This window comes from Lissotriton vulgaris, chromosome 5 (genome assembly GCF_964263255.1).
Source record: "Lissotriton vulgaris chromosome 5, aLisVul1.2, whole genome shotgun sequence".
NCBI lineage: Eukaryota > Metazoa > Chordata > Amphibia > Caudata > Salamandridae > Lissotriton > Lissotriton vulgaris.
Window position 1 is genome coordinate 1,290,930,989 of NC_141693.1, and position 20,500 is coordinate 1,290,951,488.

Below are 20,500 nucleotides of genomic sequence, written 5' to 3' on the forward strand. Positions count from 1 at the left end.
CAAAGATAAATAATGAGAGTTCTGATTGAAAAATGTATCTATCCACCACATCTGTGTCTGCAATTTGATGTAGGGTGCGAAGCACTTCAATAACATGCCGCAGGATTCTTTATGGTGTGCATATGGACCAGGGTCAGCGGACTCGATAATTCTCGCCTCGGTGCCTACTCTAACCAGGGGTCCCACTCGGCAACTCTGGCCATTAGCTTGCCTAATCTCCACAACGGCCCCATCAACGCCGGGGATGCCTGGCTCCACCTTGGGGACTCCCAGTAGGGACCATCCCACAGGGAAAGCCAGGACGGGTTCCCCAGCGGTATACCGCGCCAGGATACTCCGGTAGTAGTTGTGCGCATTACAAAACAGCATATAACATAACATAACATGACATATCTCACTACAAAGATTCTTCAAACATCACAAGTGAATTGGTTACTCTGGATACAGTACCTCATTGACGGTGGTGCCAGGGCCGCATGGAATGCATGCCTGTTGTCCGAATGGTTGATGCACCTTGAGGTAGGTCTTTGGTGGGCATGGATGACAAGTGCTGGACACTCGTTCAATGAAGTTCCCAGAAGGGCAGGAAGAGCACAATGAGTTGGCCTCTGAGGACTCCAGGGCACAGGGCTGGCAGTAGGAGGCCACCCCGTCCATTGCATTGGTCAGTTTGATGGAGTAGATCCGTGCCAAGTCGTTGGTGTATTTACGTGACTGCAACAAAAATAAGTCCATGGTACACATGTAGCATTACACACTGTCAGATTATAATACTACACCACCCCTCAAATTACCCTTCTGGCTGCACTGTAAGCACCCTTGCCACAATGCAACTGTAATAGTATTCATGGGATGTCCCAGCCCGATAAACTGCTACTAGTTACATACAGTCCTTTGAATGTAAAACGCTTCAACTAGACCTAGCACTAGCAAACATGAGCACCATGTAGCCTCCCGCTTGGAAGAACGCTTCTTGGAGGAGCATTCTACCATGAAACTGTGGCTATGATCCATGCTTGGACTTAGCTGGTTTGTGCTTCGTTTGAGCAATGCGTGTTCTAACTTAATGAGTTTGCTGGTGGTTCCCTCCTAATACAGAAGTACTTCTGTAGACTTTATTTGACATCTTGCCTTGTTTCATCCAACCTTGTTTCCCTGAATCAACCGTGGAACATTCAATCCTGAACTGTGGCTTGAGCTGTGTGTGTGTTCTAACTTACCTAGCTGCCTGGCCCTTGTACTTCAATAAACATATGGTATTTGGCATCCTGCTTCGTTTCACATCACTTTCTAGACATAAAGTGTTAGAATCATTTAAAATATGTGCAAATTTGGATGACCCTTGGGATAATCAATTGTGTGAAACAAATTTTACTAACCACTAGTATACCATATTTTTTTTCCTAGTATCACAACTGCCATGTAGCGTCATTTAACCTCATCCGTGCGGCGCTGATTTACTCCCGGTGCTGGGCCCTAATGTAAATGGGTGTGGTCATGACGGAACGGTTCCGTCATGAGCACAGCTCGACCGATGCTCATGACGGAACCGTTCCGTCATTAGCATCGAAAAGGATAATGTGCAAAAAGAAAAAGTTTATGTTTAGAGGGCTAGAATTAATCCTAACTAGTGGTAATTACTTTTGGCTTCTTCTGATCCATACTTTTTTCTCATAGAGCCCCAGCAGTGATCAAACCAACCCAGCCCTGGTCATGCTCCAATAAAGCACTCAAGCCCAAACCTCTACGCCACGGTCCTCTGCCCAGGAACATGAACTATGCCAAATCAATTTCTGACTTGTCAGTCCTCATCAGGGAGGTGCGGCTGAGTCCTAAGGCACACCGAGCTCTGGGACAAAACAATCTTCGCTTTCTAGTCCAAGAAGCCTTGGAAGCTGATAGAAGCTGGCACTTGTGGATTAGTGGTGTTTGGACAAAATATCAGCTTTGGAAAAAAAAATTGTGATATAAAAACATTGTGATGCAAATATATTGTTGCCAAGATTAGTGTTTTTGTAGGTAAGTAATATTGTTTTAAGAATATTGTTGTTTTTAATATCATTTTCAGTAATATAGTTGTAAAACATATAATTTTGTAATTATTTTAATGTGTTTTAGTTCATATAGTATTTAATGTGGTACTATTGTTTGTATAATTTTTTTAACTTTATAATTTTAAGTTATTCAGAATGACTTATTGAATTATTAGTAGTAATTAATAGTGTTGTAGCAGGTTGCAGGGTTTGTAGGGGGATCGGGTGGGAAGTTAATTAACAAATAATACATTTTTCAACCAATGAATATTTTTTAATTCATTAAGTAGTTTTGCATAGTGTGGAGTGTGCTTAATAAATGTCACCCCTCTGAAGTCCAACACTTTCCCTACTATTGCACAGACTGGAGTAAGAATAGTAAATTGAGGTCCTCCAAAATCCTACATTTTCCCTACTGTTGCGCTGAGTGGTGTAGGAATAGTAAATTTAACACCACTGCAGTCCTAAACTTTCCCTACTGTTACATAAACTGGAATGAGAATAGGATATCATACATTCCTACCATCCAATACTTTTCCTAATATTGGTTGAATTTTTGTTTTTAGTATTATTTGTTTATTTTCTTAATTTTATATTAATTGTTTATATATGTACGTTTTTTAACATTTAATTGCGTGATATATGTGTATATATATATATATATATATGAGATACCAGAAAATCGCTGCACACACCTTGATACTTGTTGCAGTTCCTTTATTTCAAACGTGACAAACACCCCTACGCGTTTCGAACCGTAGTTCCTGTTCACGGTAGCTTACATGCATGGTCCCTTCATTATTTCATTATTTCTATACATATCATCCCCTAGTCTCCTATAGGAGGGCACCCAATCTTGCGGACCAACTAACTCAAAGTCATTTCGAAATGAAAAAACCGGAATCTTGGCTTGACATCAGGAAACAAGGATTTAATAAATGTGCAATCTGCAAAGCATGCAAGATAGGACGTAACATCAAAAACTTAAAAGATGCGGCTGGCAAGAACTTTGTAATTAGAACCAACATTAATTGTGACTCGTCATTTGTTGTATATATGATCCAATGTTACTGTGGAAAATCCTACATTGGAAGCACAACATGCTCGATCAAAACACGTATACTCCAACACATACGAGCCGTCCAGAACAGCGATTACTCCTATGCCATTGCGAAACATCTAGCAAATCATGAAAACAAAACGTGGTTAGATGTGAGATATTTTGGACTTGCAACTATACCACAGCATGAGAGAGGAGGCAATCGCATTCAAAAACGGAGACGTCTTGAGTCCAAACTAATCATGAGGTTTAAAACGAAACAGCCTGCTGGCCTCAACGGCAATGAAGAACTTTATGTTCATTTATGAGGACTATGTTACAGACTACACTGCATTAAGCATTATAACTTCAAATATTTTTCATAATAATGCGCTCTCATGAACAATATCCTTTTCTCCATTTTCTACTTTTTCATCACTTTTTTGTTGCTAATCACAGTTACGACAACTGAGTTATTTTTGTTAATTAAGATTTGCCAATACTCTATGAAAAAATGCAGATGTCGTGAGCGGCTGCATACATTGGGGACGTAGGGCACTCAGCCCTTTATTGTCAAATGGACTTAAGTCCACATAGTTACGCATTGTAATTAACCCTCAGGTAAACAGAGAGTTGATTATACACGCACGTGTAATCACGAGCGTCACAAAGCGATATTGTCCTGGCAAACTAGGGACACGCTTTCCATGCAGTAACGTCAAACATTTCCTCAATGCTGCAAAAACCCACGACATTCTAAAAAACACAATGGCATAAATATTAAGTGAAACTACATGTCCGAGCATGCCCTAGCCAACCAGAGGGCGTGCTTAGAGGCTGAAATGTATAGAAATAATGAAGGGACCATGCATGTAAGCTACCGTGAACAGGAACTACGGTTCGAAACACGTAGGGGTGTTTGTCACGTTTGAAATAAAGGAACTGCAACAAGTATCAAGGTGTGTGCAGCGATTTTCTGGTATCTCACGAAATTGGGACACTGCCCTGGTCCCATCGCTGGCACCGACTGATCAGCGCTCCCGCTGCGACAGGACAACTCGTAAGATTATATATATATATATATATATATATATATATATATATATAGATATTCACTGAAAAAACCATAGGTTATAGACCATATATAGTTAGGAATTAGCATTTACAAAACCTTGAAAATTCACTGAAAAAACCATAGGTTATAGACCATATATAGTTAGGAATTCGCATTTACAAAACCTTGTTTTACTCACACAAAACCATTGAAATTCCATATATAGTTAGTTGCACTAACTATATATCGCGCACCCGCAATCCACTGCTGATGATGTCACATATTACATCATTCATGACATGGTCAGTGACATCACTGATGACATCACTGATGACATCTCAAATGACATCACTGATGACATCTCAAATGACATCACTGATGACATCACTGATGACATCTCATTTGACATTACTGATCACATCACTGATTATATCATTCATGTGATAATACGATGAACCTCTTCAGACTCTAATATAACCTTAGATACAATCAGTGTAAACAGACACTCACAGACTGTCACTCATCCATGGAGTTACTCACACACCTAGTCAGTCATGCAAAGAATCAATCACACCTCCATTTCCTCAACTATACAGTTATACAAACTTTACTTATTCAAACATATACTAACACATATTTACTCTCTTATACAATCCCTGATACAAGTTCACAATGATCCATACAGCCACTCACACATTCACTGGCTCTTATGCACAGTTATTTATATATGTCAACTCTCACATGTACTGTGTTTTACATATGTACTTACTTTGACATGTAGCACTGAGATATCCATTCACTCACCAATACACTCATGCACACAGTCAACCGCCCATACAGCTGTTTCCACATGCACTTTTGAAACCATACATCTAGTGAATCAACTGCTCACACATCTATGCACAGAGTCATACACCTCCCAGCCACCCACACACACACTCAGTCTACCATACAAATACTTGGGCAACCAATCAATAACCCATATAGTTACTCATATAGCTACTTATCAACACATGCAACAGTTTACAGAACAACAGACATAATGATGCACAAATTAAGACAGTTTAGTCACTAACCCATGCACTCAGTGAGACACATTTAATCACTCACTCATACAGTCAGTCATGCACCTACTAAATCCTTCATCCAGACACTTATACATCCACTCATTCTTCAATATGTAAGACATATTTTAACTTTACAGAAACATACAGTCACTGGATGTTGTCATCAGTGATGTCATCAGTGATGTCATTTGAGATGTCATCAGTGATGTCATCAGTGATGTCACTGACCATGTCATGAATGATGTAATATGTGACATCATCAGCAGTGGATTGCGGGTGCGCGATATATAGTTAGTGCAACTAACTATATATGGAATTTCAATGGTTTTGTGTGAGTAAAACAAGGTTTTGTAAATGCGAATTCCTAACTATATATGGTCTATAACCTATGGTTTTTTCAGTGAATTTTCAAGGTTTTGTAAATGCTAATTCCTAACTATATATGGTCTATAACCTATGGTTTTTTCAGTGAATTTTCAAGGTTTTGTAAATGCTAATTCCTAACTATATATGGTCTATAGCCTATGGTTTTTTCAGTGAATATATATATATACATACATATATAAACATATATCATCTGTATATCTATATAAATACAAACATAAATGCATGCATACATATACTTATATGCATACAGATGCATGTTATTTACATGAAAGTTGAAAAAACACTAATAAAAGCAAAGCTAAAAAGCCACCTCATTACAAACAGAATGGCTTTAACTTAAACGAGGGCGAGATCTATTGCATTTTCAATGCTTGTTTACTTTGGTTCCATCAAGAAGGCATTCAGATGTGTCACACATTTGCCATAAATTCTGAATGTTAGCACTCTAGTTGCACATTAGATCACTGTAGTAAAGCTACTGCTCACCAGGGACGTCTGCTGCTGGTATTCAAAGTGCATGTTTCAGTCTGCATGTCAGAATTTTTTTAATGAAATAGAAGAGGATTTGAGAAGTCACTCAAAATGATCCCTAATTTTTCTTTCTGAAGCACTAATCATACTTTCTATGGCAAAATTAACCCCCTCATGTTGTTCCTTTTTAAATTGAGTGTTTTCAGACTTACCACTTCATTCCAATCAAGATGGCTTCTGGTGTGCCATACTTTTGTCATACGTAAGACTGTTAGCGCTCTAGTTGTTCTTTAGAACACTCTGGGACATTCTGTCATTGGGCTATACTTGGGGTACATCTGGATGATATTTGGGCTACATTTAGGCTATTTTGTCTCTGGTGGCCATCTTGGGAGACTGTATGTCAGAATTTTTTAATGAAATTGAAGAGGGTTTGAGAAGTCACTCAAAATGTGCCCTAATTTTTCTTTCTGCAGCACTAATCATAATTCATATGGCAAAATATACCCCCTCATTTTGTTCCTTTTTAAATTAAATGTTTTAAGAGTTACCACTTTATTCCAATCAAGATGGCTTCAGGTGTGCCATACCTTTGTAATAAGTAGGACTGTTAGCGCTCTAGTTGTTCTTTAGAACACTCTGAGACATTCTGTCATTGGGCTATACTTGGGCTACATCTGGGTGATATTTGGGCTACATTTGGGCTCTTTTGTCTCTGGTGGCCATTTTGGGAGACTGCATGTCAGAATTTTTTAATGAAATAGAAGAGGATTTGAAAAGTCACTCAAAATGTGCCCTTATTTTTCTTTCTGCAGCACTAATAATACCTTCTATTGCATAATATACCCCCTCATTTTGTTCCTTTTTAAATTAAATGTTTTAAGAGTTACCACTTTATTCCCATCACGATGGCTCCAGGTGTGCTATACCTTTGTAATAAGTAGGACTGTTAGCGCTCTAGTTGTTCTTTAGAACACTCTGGGACATTCTGTCATTGGGCTATACTTGGGCTACATCTGGGTGATATTTGGGCTACATTTGGGCTCTTTTGTCTCTGGTGGCCATTTTGGGAGACTGCATGTCAGAATGTTTTAATGAAATAGAAAAGGATTTGAGAAGTCACTCAAAATGTGCCCTAATTTTTCATTCTGCAGCACTAATCATACTTTCTATGGCAAAATATACCCCCTCATGTTGTTTCTTTTTAAATTAAATGTTTTAAGAGTTACCACTTTATTCCAATCAAGATGGCTTCAGGTGTGCCATACCTTTGTAATAAGTAGGACTGTTAGCGCTCTAGTTGTTCTTTAGAACACTCTAGGAGGCTGCAGTAGAACACAAAGGAATCAACTGACAGTCTCTGTGCTTGTTGGATGTACATGTTTTACTGAGAATGTCAGACTTCATTTTCACATGACTGAGAAAGATAATGTGAATTTACAGAAAATATGCGTTCAGTTTAGCTTATAGATCCCCTTCCAAACCACTGTGGGAAAATCATGAGATATTAGTTTTCTTTCAAACAATATTCATGATATCACAGCAGAAGGTTTTTTCACATGGTAAAATCACCTTAGAACCCACCACAATTCCTAAAACGAGTATGGTACCATCAACAAATGATTTATAATGTAACTAAAGTCCTAAAACCCTCTATAAATTACAATGCTTTTTAATGAGGTGCTATCATGTATATTGGTCCCAAGATGGCTGCCAACACTTCTTGGATGAAGTGCTGACAGCCAATCAGATCAGATGTGTGGTTAGGCTCCGCCCAGATATATATCTTTTTTTGAACCTAAATTACTCAAAATCCACTGGAGCACATATATTGAGACCTAGCAAAGGCACATCGGGCTACCAGTCCCTACAATTTTGCCAAGTTTCGTGCAAATCCATTCAGCCGTTCGAGCTAAAAGTGAGGCCAACCGCCCTATGGAAATTAACATGGGAAAAACGCGTTTTGGGACCCCCCTTTTTTCTCGGCCCCCCCTTGATGAAACCCCCCCAAATTGTCAGGGGCTGCTCAGAAACAAAATGTTCCATTTTCCTGAAAATTTCAGCCAATTCCGTCCACAAACGCCAAAGTTATTAGACATAGAATTTTCAAAAATCCCATAGAGAAAAAATCCTAACTATATATACCTACTGGCGACCGCCAGTAGGTAATATATATATATATATATATATATATATATATATATATATATATATATATATATATATATATATATATATACCTCCAAAGTGATCCACACGGCTCCAAGCGCTCTGTTGTGGGTGCTGCTGCATGGGGGCCCGATCCTAGCCCATTATTCAATTTTGACACGAAAGATGCGGCACAACACAGTGACATAATGACATTAGCAATTTCAGCACTGAATTAAGTGCTGAAATTGCTAATGTCATTATCATTTTAAAAAAATCCTTATTTAATTTTCATGAACTACCTGTCCCACAATGCACCTTAATAGCCAGGTGGGATAAATAGTAGACATAGTAGTATGCTTACTTACTGTGAACAAAGCCTGTCTCTAGGCTGAAACGCGTTGGTCTGAGTTTGGAGCAATAAATTACCTTTGAAACTGAACTGGAACTGTGTTGTGCCGCATCTTTCGTGTCAAAAAATAATATATTATTTTTTGACACGAAAGATGCGGCACAACACAGTTCCAGTTCAGTTTCAAAGGTAATTTATTGCTCCAAACTCAGACCAACGCGTTTCAGCCTAGAGACAGGCTTTGTTCACAGTAAGTAAGCATACTACTATGTCTACTATTTATCCCACCTGGCTATTAAGGTGCATTGTGGGACAGGTAGTTCATGAAAATTAAATAAGGATTTTTTTAAAATGATAATGACATTAGCAATTTCAGCACTTAATTCAGTGCTGAAATTGCTAATGTCATTATCATTTTAAAAAAATCCTTATTTAATTTTCATGAACTACCTGTCCCACAATGCACCTTAATAGCCAGGTGGGATAAATAGTAGACATAGTAGTATGCTTACTTACTGTGAACAAAGCCTGTCTCTAGGCTGAAACGCGTTGGTCTGAGTTTGGAGCAATAAATTACCTTTGAAACTGAACTGTAACTGTGTTGTGCCGCATCTTTCGTGTCAAAAAATAATATATATATATATATATATATATATATATATATATATATATATATATATATATATATGTTTTTATTCATTTGGTAATTTATTTATTACTTTGTTATTGAATTGTAAATGTTTTTCATATATTATCTAATTTATATACATATATGTACACTTGTGGTGAATTGTGTATATATATATATATATATATATATATATATATATATATATATAAATATTCACTGAAAAAAACATAGGTTTCACGCCAGTTCTAGTTAGCCGAACATTTTACTCACACAAAACCATTGAAATTCCCATGTTATAGTTAGTTGGACCCACTATAACTCGCGTGCCCGCAATCCACTTCTGATGATGTCACATATTACTGAATCTGAATCTGAATCTGAATCTATACACTTATAGGAGTCTGACTTCCACACTAGTATTTTGCCCACAGTGTAAGGGTGGACTATGTGTTATGCATCAGATCCACTTTTATCTGGCCCTATGTGGAAAATGATAGGAGAACCATTCTTTCCATAATATTTTTTATTTCTTATATTCTAAATCAGGACTAGATTCGGGATTTTTTGCCTATTAAGTAATTATACCACAACATATCTACTTGATTATTCCGGAAAGGCTGTTCTGTGCAAAATCCCCAAACCAGGGAGCGTGACAGTAGTTGCGCAGTGATGGACTACAAAGCCTTCATATAGTATAGCGCGTTATAACCTTAATTCTGAGACCTTTCAGACGATATCTAAACAAGCCACAGATGATAGATTACTGATTTCGGTACAATCCTTATCCTCGAGTGCAGTCAGTCATTGCGCATCAAAAGCAGTTTACGTATGTAAGTAATTTTAGTCTGACTCCAAAGAAATATCCCGTTTGTATGATTACAGGGTTCATTTCACTCCTAGGATAGAGGCGCTTGAACGCCAATATTTAAGTGATTAAGTTTAGGGCGTGTGATACGTAAAGTAAGACCAATCTGAATATACCTTTAAATAGGGCACCGACAGAAACGCACAACGGGAGGACCTCGGTGGAAACCGAACCAACGCATAGTGGTGGGTCGACAAAGTAGTTACAAGCAACCAATAGGATTGTGCAAATTTCAAGCGCATCATGCTAATTCCTAACCTCCAAATAGGCAAAGACGATTGGTCGACACAGAAATAGGCACAGACCAATCGTATCACAGCACCTAATACTTAAGCAAGGGTGGCTGCTGACTGTTAGACCATTTCTTCCAGAACCCCCGAGACGGCGTGATTCATCCGCAGTAGAAGGTAAGATTCTACCTGCCATTATACTCGAGACTTGGCACATAGGCCAATCTCTAGCTCCCTCTTACTTGATGATCCCATCCTAAACGACATATCTCCCATCTCGTTTTTAATTTTATTAGGGGCCATTCAACTCCTGTTTGTGGAAGCTTTTCTCCCCAACATCAGAGCGCTCAGCCTTAAAATACCTGCAACTTTCAGCAGTAACAGGCACCGCAACTGCTCTTCCTAAATAAAACTGTGTATACAGTGCAGTATTCATCTCTTCCCAAAACCTGGAGAGAACGAATCATTCTACATTAGAGGTACGTGCATGAAGGTCTACACAACATAACCTGTCAATTGTATTATTACAATTCCCTTATCGGACGTCTCTGTGCTCTCTCCTACCCAGATTGAACATGAGTTAACCTCAACAGGAACCATTTATTGTCGCAACCTTAAAAGTGCTCCCACACAATATACTGAACAGATAACACAGGTATATCTTCTTTAATATGCACTTACAGTTATACTGTAAATAAGATACATCCTCATCTAACCTAGAGTAATAGTAGCTCAGGCCCTCTGACCATCTCACAATAACCGTGCAAAATACAACTTAGGGAAAGAGATCCAAATAATACACTATTATTGTGCAAAATTTAGTTTATAAAATTGTCTTGTCCCTGCAGATGTTCTGAATAACTTCCATCATAATCAGAAGACATTTGGCCCACATGGCATTTAAGAAACGCGGTTGAGATCTGGCCCCCAGACTTAATTTGTTAAACACGCATTGCTGATTAAGATGGAGATTTAATTATCCATATTATAATAGTATCTAGGTTTCCAAAAAGTGGAAGACACTTCACGAGTTCCCTTCCTTAATACTTTAAATGTACGAGGTTCCATTCTTCCTGGATAGGTACAAAGACACCAAAAGTAGTAGGGTGCCTAGATAACCACATAAGACGGTCAGGTAGATATTTCAATAGAACACATTAGTGTAAAAAGTAGTGGTGTGTTAAAGTAGAAATTGAGAATAGAGGATGACCCTCTACCTACTAATTTCCCAGTAAACTTTATGATGTGGTTTTCGATAGCAGTTAGCAAAGATGGAGGAAACAGAGATAAAGCATGACAGTATAAATATAACATAGCTGTACTATGTCAGTCGCAAAATATGTCCTGTAAATAGGAAATGTGAGGTAACAATGTGATATTGAAATGTTATGTACTGAATAAGTATCACAATTGTGGAAATCTTTTAAGTGAATGGACGATTAATTGTATGTATATCTATTATAGGGCAATTTCTCAGACCCAGTAACAAGACAGACATCAAACCTTAGTCTTGATAAAGGTGGATCATATTTCCGTCCAGTACCACCGAAACGCGTCGACGCACAACCACTGTACAATTCAAGACCTTTCCTCCCTTGTCTATATGAAATTTGTGGCTATACAACAAGGGTGTGATGAAATTACAACGTTGAATGTACCAATTGTATTTTACAATTTATCTTTTTGACTTAAGGCTAAGTTTTAGCTTATTCCGTATAGTTCTCAAGGGAACCAGTTTATTTTTTTGGATTACCATGGCTGGCAGAACATCCAGCAGCGATGATGACACAGAGAGATTTATTGATGTAGAGGTTCCTCAGCCCCGGGTAAAAGAACACTTCATATGGAAGTTTTTTTTCCATTCCAGATGATAAAAAAAGTAAATGCTCCAAAGGTGGAGTGCCTCATTTGTCACACTGTCCTCTCACGGGGTGCCCCACCAAAAAATATTCATTTGGGAACTCCACCATGATTCGCCACGTCGAGAGGAGGCACCCCCAGAACTATGCCCGGGAGAGTGTCAGAGCTCTGGCACGAGAGGCTCCCTGGGATGGTGCCTCTACTTCAACCGGAGGACCAACTACCATTGGTGAGGGGGCAACCAGAAGAGCTGATCCCAAATATTCAGCCTGCTTTTAATGAAGCCGTAATTAAATGCAGAAAATGTGATCAGCTACTTTGTTATGGGGAACAAAGTGTTATGCTCATGGTTCGAGCAATAGACAACCACCGCTGCCAACCCCAGTCCTAATTTTGATTATTTTTTTTTGCTCCTGTTGAGCAGTTTCCAATTCCCTGTTTTTGTTTTTGTTCAAAAAAAAAGGAAAAAAGAAGAAAAAAAAAGTTCTTTTCAGAACTACCTCCAATTCTCATCAAAGAGCTGTATTCTTAAAAAAATGAAAAAGAGTAACTGAAGTGGAGTGCAGTGAGAGAAGAGAGGAAAATGAGTGAGAAAGCAAAGAAAGGGGCGAGAGGGGAAGGGAAGTGAAGTAGGGGGACTGAAAGAAGGTGAGTGTGGGGAACGAGAGTGAAGAGAAGGAGAGTGAACATGGGGAATGTGGATAAGTGAAGAAAATTTAGTAAAAGAACGGTGGTGTGGAAGGGTAAGAAAAGAGCAGTGATATTTAGGAAAGAGTAGAGATACAGACTGGATAAAGACAATTGAGTGTGAGACAAGGTGAGTAAGGCAATAAAGAAACAGAGAAAGTGAAAGAAAAAGTTATGAGGCCATGCGTCACTTTTATGCCGCCGGTGCGTCACTTTTTGTGACGCACCAGTGGTGTAAAAAATGCACCTTGTTGAGTCATATTTACAAAGTGACGCATCTAGGTAGAAGCGTCACTTTGTAAACCCCTGCGCCACATTATACCCGCGCCAGGTGTAATGTATGCAAAGGGGGCATATTAACGCAAGAAAGGGTCGTAGAAGTGACGCAGTGAAATCTATGAGATTTCACTGCGTCACTTTTAGGACACCGTTGCGTCAAAATCTTGCGCCTGCCTCACAGCAGGCGTAAGACTAACGCAAGTCCTTTCACATGGGGCTGGCCCCATGTGAAAGGATGCATTGCTGGAATTGCGTCACTTTTGTGACACACTCCAGCAATGCATCACTTTTGCGCTTACAGATACGTCAGATATACTGACGTATCTGTAACTCCTTGCGACATAATGCGTCGTACATTAAATATGACGCATGAGTAGAAGACTGAAGGCCTCATTTATGAGGCCATGCGCCACTTTTACACCACCGGTGCGTCACTTTTTGTGATGCACCAGTGGTGTAAAAAATGCACCTTGTTGAGTCATATTTACAAAGTGACGCATCTAGGTAAATGCGTCACTTTATAAACCCCTGCGCCACATTATACCTGTGCCAGGTGTAATGTATGCAAAGGGAGTGTATTGACGCAAGAAAGGGTCGTAGAAGTGACGCAGTGAAATCTATGAGATTTCACTGCGTCACTTTTACGACACCGTTGCGTCAAAATCTTGCACCTGCCTCACAGCAGGCGTAAGACTGACGCAGGCCCTTTCACATGGGGCTGGCCCCATGTGAAAGGAAGCATTGCTGGAGTTGCTTCTTTTTTGTGACACACTCCAGCAATGCATCACTTTGGCGCTTACAGATGCGTCAGAAATACTGACGTATCTGTAACTCCTTGCAACATAATGCGTCATACATTAAATATGATGCATCAGTAGAAGACTGAAGGCCTCATTTATGAGGCCATGCGTCACTTTTATGCCGCCGGTGCGTCACTTTTTGTGACACACCAGTGGTGTAAAAAATGCACCTTATTGAGTCATATTTACAAAGTGACGCATCTGCGTAGATGCGTCACTTTGTAAACCCCTGCGCCACTTATACCTGCACCAGGTGTAATGTATGTAAAGGGGGCGTATTGACGCAAGAAAGGGTCGTAGAAGTGACGCAGGGAAATCCATGAGATTTCACAGCGTCACTTTTACGACACCGTTGCGTCAAAATCTTTCGCCTGCCTCACAGCAGGCGTAAGACTGATGCAGGCCCTTTCACATGGGGCTAGCCCCATGTGAAAGGATGCATTGCTGGAGTTGCGTCACTTTTGTGACACACTCCAGCAATGCATCACTTTTGCGCTTACAGATACGTCAGAAATACTGACGTATCTGTAACTCCTTGCGACATAATGCGTCATACATTAAATATGACGCATGAGTAGAAGACTGAAGGCCTCATTTATGAGGCCATGCGTCACTTTTACGCCGCCGGTGCGTCACTTTTTGTGACACACCAGTGGTGTAAAAAATGCACCTTGTTGAGTCATATTTACAAAGTGACGCATCTGCGTAGATGCGTCACTTTGTAAACTCCTGCGCCACATTATACCTGCGCCAGGTGTAATGTATGCAAAGGGGGCGTATTGACGCAAGAAAGGGTCGTAGAAGTGACGCAGTGAAATCTATGAGATTTCACTGCGTCACTTTTAGGACACCGTTGCGTCAAAATCTTGCGCCTGCCTCACAGCAGGCGTAAGACTGACGCAGGCCCTTTCACATCGGGCTGGCCCAATGTGAAAAGAAAATTACAAAAAACAATTTGATGGACAGAATGTAGATCAATGTCTTACATTCACCCCAGTACAAGGATCTGGGCCTAAATCCATCGTTTTTTGCACTCCACACCACCCTGGGTTAGATAATGGCTTTATGCAAATCAGCTCTGACCCTGTGCCCCATGGGAACAGTCCAGTCCGAACTACACAGCCATATCTTTCCCAGACCGGAATCAAGCATCCGAGGACCGGACCGGTTTCCAGGTAACACCTCTCATCAGCCCGGCTAGCTTGACTCCAGTGGTGTGGAGGCTCTGGGACCCACGTCTGAGCTACCCCAGTACACTCAGGGAGAAAATTACAAAAAACAATTTGATGGACAGAATGTAGATCAATGTCTTACATTCACCCCAGTACAAGGATCTGGGCCTAAATCCATCGTTTTTTGCACTCCACACCACCCTGGGTTAGATAATGGCTTTATGCAAATCAGCTCTGACCCTGTGCCCCATGGGAACAGTCCAGTCCGAACTACACAGCCATATCTTTCCCAGACCGGAATCAAGCATCCGAGGACCGGACCGGTTTCGAGGTAACACCTCTCATCAGCCCGGCTAGCTCGACTCCAGTGGTATGGAGGCTCTGGGACCCACGTCTGAGCTACCCCAGTACACTCAGGGAGAAAATTACAAAAAACAATTTGATGGACAGAATGTAGATCAATGTCTTACATTCACCCCAGTACAAGGATCTGGGCCTAAATCCATCGTTTTTTGCACTCCACACCACCCTGGGTAAGATAATGGCTTTATGCAAATCAACTCTGACCCTGTGCCCCATGGGAACAGTCCAGTGCGAACTACACAGCCATATCTTTCCCAGACCGGAATCAAGCATCCGAGGACCGGACCGGTTTCGAGGTAACACCTCTCATCAGCCCGGCTAGCTGGACTCCAGTGGTGTGGAGGCTCTGGGACCCACGTCTGAGCTACCCCAGTACACTCAGGGAGAAAATTACAAAAAACAATTTGATGGACAGAATGGAGATCAATGTCTTACATTCACCCCAGTACAAGGATCTGGGCCTAAATCCATCGTTTTTTGCACTCCACACCACCCTGGGTTAGATAATGGCTTTATGCAAATCAGCTCTGACCCTGTGCCCCATGGGAACAGTCCAGTCCGAACTACACAGCCATATCTTTCCCAGACCGGAATCAAGCATCCGAGGACCGGACCGGTTTCGAGGTAACACCTCTCATCAGCCCGGCTAGCTTGACTCCAGTGGTGTGGAGGCTCTGGGACCCACGTCTGAGCTACCCCAGTACACTCAGGGAGAAAATTACAAAAAACAATTTGATGGACAGAATGTAGATCATTGTTTGCCAATGTGAAAAGAAGCATTGCTGGAGTTGCGTCACTTTTGTGACACACTCCAGCAATGCATCACTTTTGCGCTTACAGATACGTCAGAAATACTGACGTATCTGTAACTCCTTGCAACATAATGCGTCATACATTAAATATGATGCATCAGTAGAAGACTGAAGGCCTCATTTATGAGGCCATGCGTCACTTTCATGCCGCCGGTGCGTCACTTTTTGTGACGCACCAGTGGTGTAAAAAATGCACCTTGTTGAGTCATATTTACAAAGTGACGCATCTAGGTAGATGCGTCACTTTGTAAACCCCTGCGCCACATTATACCTGTGCCAGGTGTAATGTATGCAAAGGGGGCGTATTGACGCAAGAAAGGGTCGTAGAAGTGACGCAGTGAAATCTATGAGATTTCACTGTGTCACTTTTACGACACCGTTGTGTCAAAATCTTGAGCCTGCCTCACAGCAGGCGTAAGACTGACGCAGGCCCTTTCACATGGGGCTGGCCCCATGTGAAAGGATGCATTGCTGGAGTTGCGTCACTTTTGTGACACACTCCAGCAATGCATCACTTTTGCGCTTACAGATACATCAGAAATACTGACGTATCTGTAACTCCTTGCGACATAATGCGTCATACATTAAGTATGACGCATGTGTAGAAGACTGAAGGCCTTATTTATGAGGCCATGCTTCTCTTTTACGCCGCCGGTGCATCACTTTTTGTGACGCACCAGTGGTGTAAAAAATGCACCTTGTTAAGTCATATTTACAAAGTGATGCATCTAGGTACATGCGTCACTTTGTAAACCCCCGCGCCACATTATACCTGCGCCAGGTGTAATGTATGCAAAGGGGGCGTATTGACGTAAGGAAGGGTCGTAGAAGGGACGCAGTGAAATCTATGAGATTTCACTACGTCACTTTTAGGACGCTGTTGCGTCTTAATCTTGTGCCTGCCTCACAGCAGGCGTAAGACTGACGCAGGCCCTTTCACATGGGACTAGCCCCATGTGAAAGGATGCATTGCTGGAGTTGCATCATTTTTGTGAAACACTCCAGCAATGCATCACTTTCCTCTAAACACTCTACTTTATTTTTTTACTCTATTTTTTTACACTGTTTTTCCCCGTGGTGCGCACATGGTGCGCGTACCGTAGAGCGTACCGGGGAGCACCGCCAGCGCTTACCCCTCAAAAATTTCAACAACAAAAAAAAAAAGGTTTTTTTGCCCTTCAGGGTCCTTCTAAGCCCCCTCAGAAAACCTAGGGGGTCAGGAGGTGTCTACTCTGCCCCCTTTTAATTATTTCCCCCTTTTTTCACCTCTTGTGTCTCGATTCTACCGAGACACAAGATGGCGGACTCTCCAGACTGTTTAGAATGTTGAAAGACAACCGACAGCAAATCACCTTTCCGCTCGCGCACTCCTGTAGCGCGCCGGGTGCGCTCCCCAGTACGCGTACCGGTGAGCGCTCGGTGCGCGCCTATAGATATATTTGTGTTTTTGAAGTTAATTTTCTAAAAAACCACTGGAGCAATTTCCACCAAATATAGCAAAGGCACATCTGCGTACCAGCCTCTACAATTTTGCCAAGTTTGGCGTAATTCCATTCAGCGGTTCGGGCTGTAGACTTGTCAGACCGTCCTATGGAAATTAACATGGGGAAAACACATTTTGGGACCCCCCTTTTTTCTCAGCCCCCTTGAATCCCCCCGAAACTTTCAGGGAAGGAGAGGACCGCAGCGAGGCAAATTTAAGGAAAATTACACACAAATTCCTCAACCGGCGCCAGAGTTATTCCCAATAGAATGTTGCGGATTTCCTATGGTAGTCAATCCTAACTATAACTACCTACTGGCGACCGCCAGTAGGAAATATATATTTATATGCCGTAGCTGTACTGGATGTGAAGGTCAAATAAACATCTTGCCATAATCAAGTGGTCTCCTTCTACGCCGCTGCGGTGGAAGTAGCAGGAGTTGCAGTTGTTTGGATATATAAATATATATATATATATATATATATATATATATATATATATATATATATATATATATCCAACACCTCCGAATCACTTTGCAGCGCCCAGCCGGAACACAGCCAAAGAAACGGATACAGACTCCAGTTATATATATATTATCCAGTCTGGCTCCAAGTTTAGCGAGACCCCTGGTGCTTCTTTCTCCGGTGCGATATTCCTCGGCCGAGCCCGATATTCCTCGGCCGAGAAATAGGAGGGGCTCAGAAATATCTGCGTATTGACCGTGAGCAAGCTGTGTGTGCACAGCGAAACGCGTCCGGCTTTATGTGCTGAAATAGTGGATGCTAAGATAAAATAAACCAAGGGAATACGCAAGGAACTTTGTGAGTGCGTATTTAATTCTTCTAGCTGGAAGAGATGTGTGCAATATATATATATATATATATAAAGATATATATATATATGTATATACTTTTTAAAGTAATACATAAAAAATTTAAACCAAATTAATGACTATGTTAAAATAAATTTTGTTAATAATTGTACATTAAAGTATTAGCGGAATTAATTTAATTTACAATATATAGAGGTTATATATTCAAATATTTACGATTTACTATTTTAAACTGTATATACATTAAAAACAACCTTTATGTATGTTTTTGGACAGTATTAGTGTAAAACTTTTTTTACGGATTCTTTTTACTTACCATTATAAGTATGGATACACAATATTTTGGTAAACTATATCTTTGACAAAATATTTGTGTCAAACGATAGTGTTTACCTTGATATTGTGTTGGTGATCCAGATTAGTATAGGTATAAAGGTCTCAGCATTCAAAGTGTTGTTTATTAAAAGGACATGATTGGCTGAAGTTGTCTCATGAAATGGAACAATTTAGGGGTACTATGCTTATTGTTTTTCTTAAGGGACATTCCTTATGGACAAACGTTCCCCAGCTGATTGTGGGGTCACATGACATTACAGACGCATCTAACAATGGCTACCTGCTCAAGCATTCGACTGTTGCAACATGTTGATAGGCTTCCCTGTCATTACCTTCTCTAGTGTGTTACCATGTTTAAAAGAACATTGGGCATATTAGCAGCAACCTAACCTCCCCACATGTATGCAGCTTTTCTCCTACTTGAAAGCACTTTGTGATACTATAGGCAACCAGAAATACAAAATTGCTTAAAGAATTCTAAAATATATATTTTGATACACTAAGCAGAATGTGGACCATGCGGGAGCTGGAAAACTGTATCAGAGGTACTTAGAGGTTATCTCATTTCATACAGAATTTGATGTAAAAATGAGGACAGAAAAATAAAACCAGAACCTTTGTCCAGATTTGTCGACAGCTGTTGCAACATAGAGAGGTCCCAAGTGTGCCAAGATTCAGAGTAAGCCGGTAAATGATGAGGTAAGTACTGCACCCAATACGGTATATACTAATAACTCAAGGTGTCGTTTTTATTGGTTGTGGTAAATGACTCCTATTCTGAGTTTTCCTCAGGACAATTATAAATGACATGCTGAATGGGTTTTTACTGCACCACACCCCCATCTGACCTGCTAAAATATATCAGTGGATAATTGTGCTTACAGTACATGTTGATTTCCACTCCCTATGTAAACAGGAGTTTGTGCCGGGGTCAGTGCTTATGCTAATCCATCTAACCCAACTCAGAATCAGGCCTGCAGTGCCTGGCTTTACTTGAGCTAAGCTACTGCCTTTTGGAGTCACCAACCAGTGACGAGGTCTTTCTCTGCTAGAGAGTGATCAGATAGGGAGATGATTCGACAGACTTAAGCCACAACTTAAGACACTGACTGAGGCGCTGCCTTTGTACAGGGGTACTACCTGCCAACACCCTGCTACTCCACTGCCAGGGTTGCTGATGCTGACGATCCTCAAATACATGGGTGCCCGTGGTGGGGAGGTGAGGCGGATAGAAATCAGTTTGATACAATACAACATGCTGATGCCCTGTGGATCCATACCCGGGGGAGCACTGTCCTTTGACCATGTACCGGGACATCAAATAGTTCTGCAGCCCAACTGGATAATTAAGTTACCCCTTTTTAACTCTTAGTTTTTCAAGGGTAGCAAGTGAGTGGGTGTATCCACGGTTGCCGAGAGTTTAGAACTTGATTTCTGTGTAGCAGAGTAATTACACTCACTGAACTCAAAGTACAGTCAGAGCAATAGCATGGAAAAACAGGTGTTCATTAATTCCAATTCACTGCAGTTACATAGTGCTTTTACCAAAGCACTGTGCAAAAAATACAAAACAGTGACTCAAGCAAATAAAGGAA

At 40.7% G+C, this 20,500-nt stretch overlaps 1 protein-coding gene across 4 annotated transcripts in view; it reads right to left on the reverse strand.

Moving 5' to 3' along the window:
- The window catches only part of ELAPOR1 (endosome-lysosome associated apoptosis and autophagy regulator 1), a 483,435-nt gene that overhangs the window by 122,060 nt on the left and 340,875 nt on the right, over window positions 1-20,500 (reverse strand). For all 4 annotated transcript variants that reach the window (XM_086923178.1, XM_086923177.1, XM_086923176.1 and 1 more), the window contains exon 14: window positions 451-714. In XM_086923178.1, coding sequence (XP_086779304.1) covers window positions 451-714 — 264 coding nt within the window. The remainder of the gene's footprint in view (window positions 1-450; window positions 715-20,500) is intronic.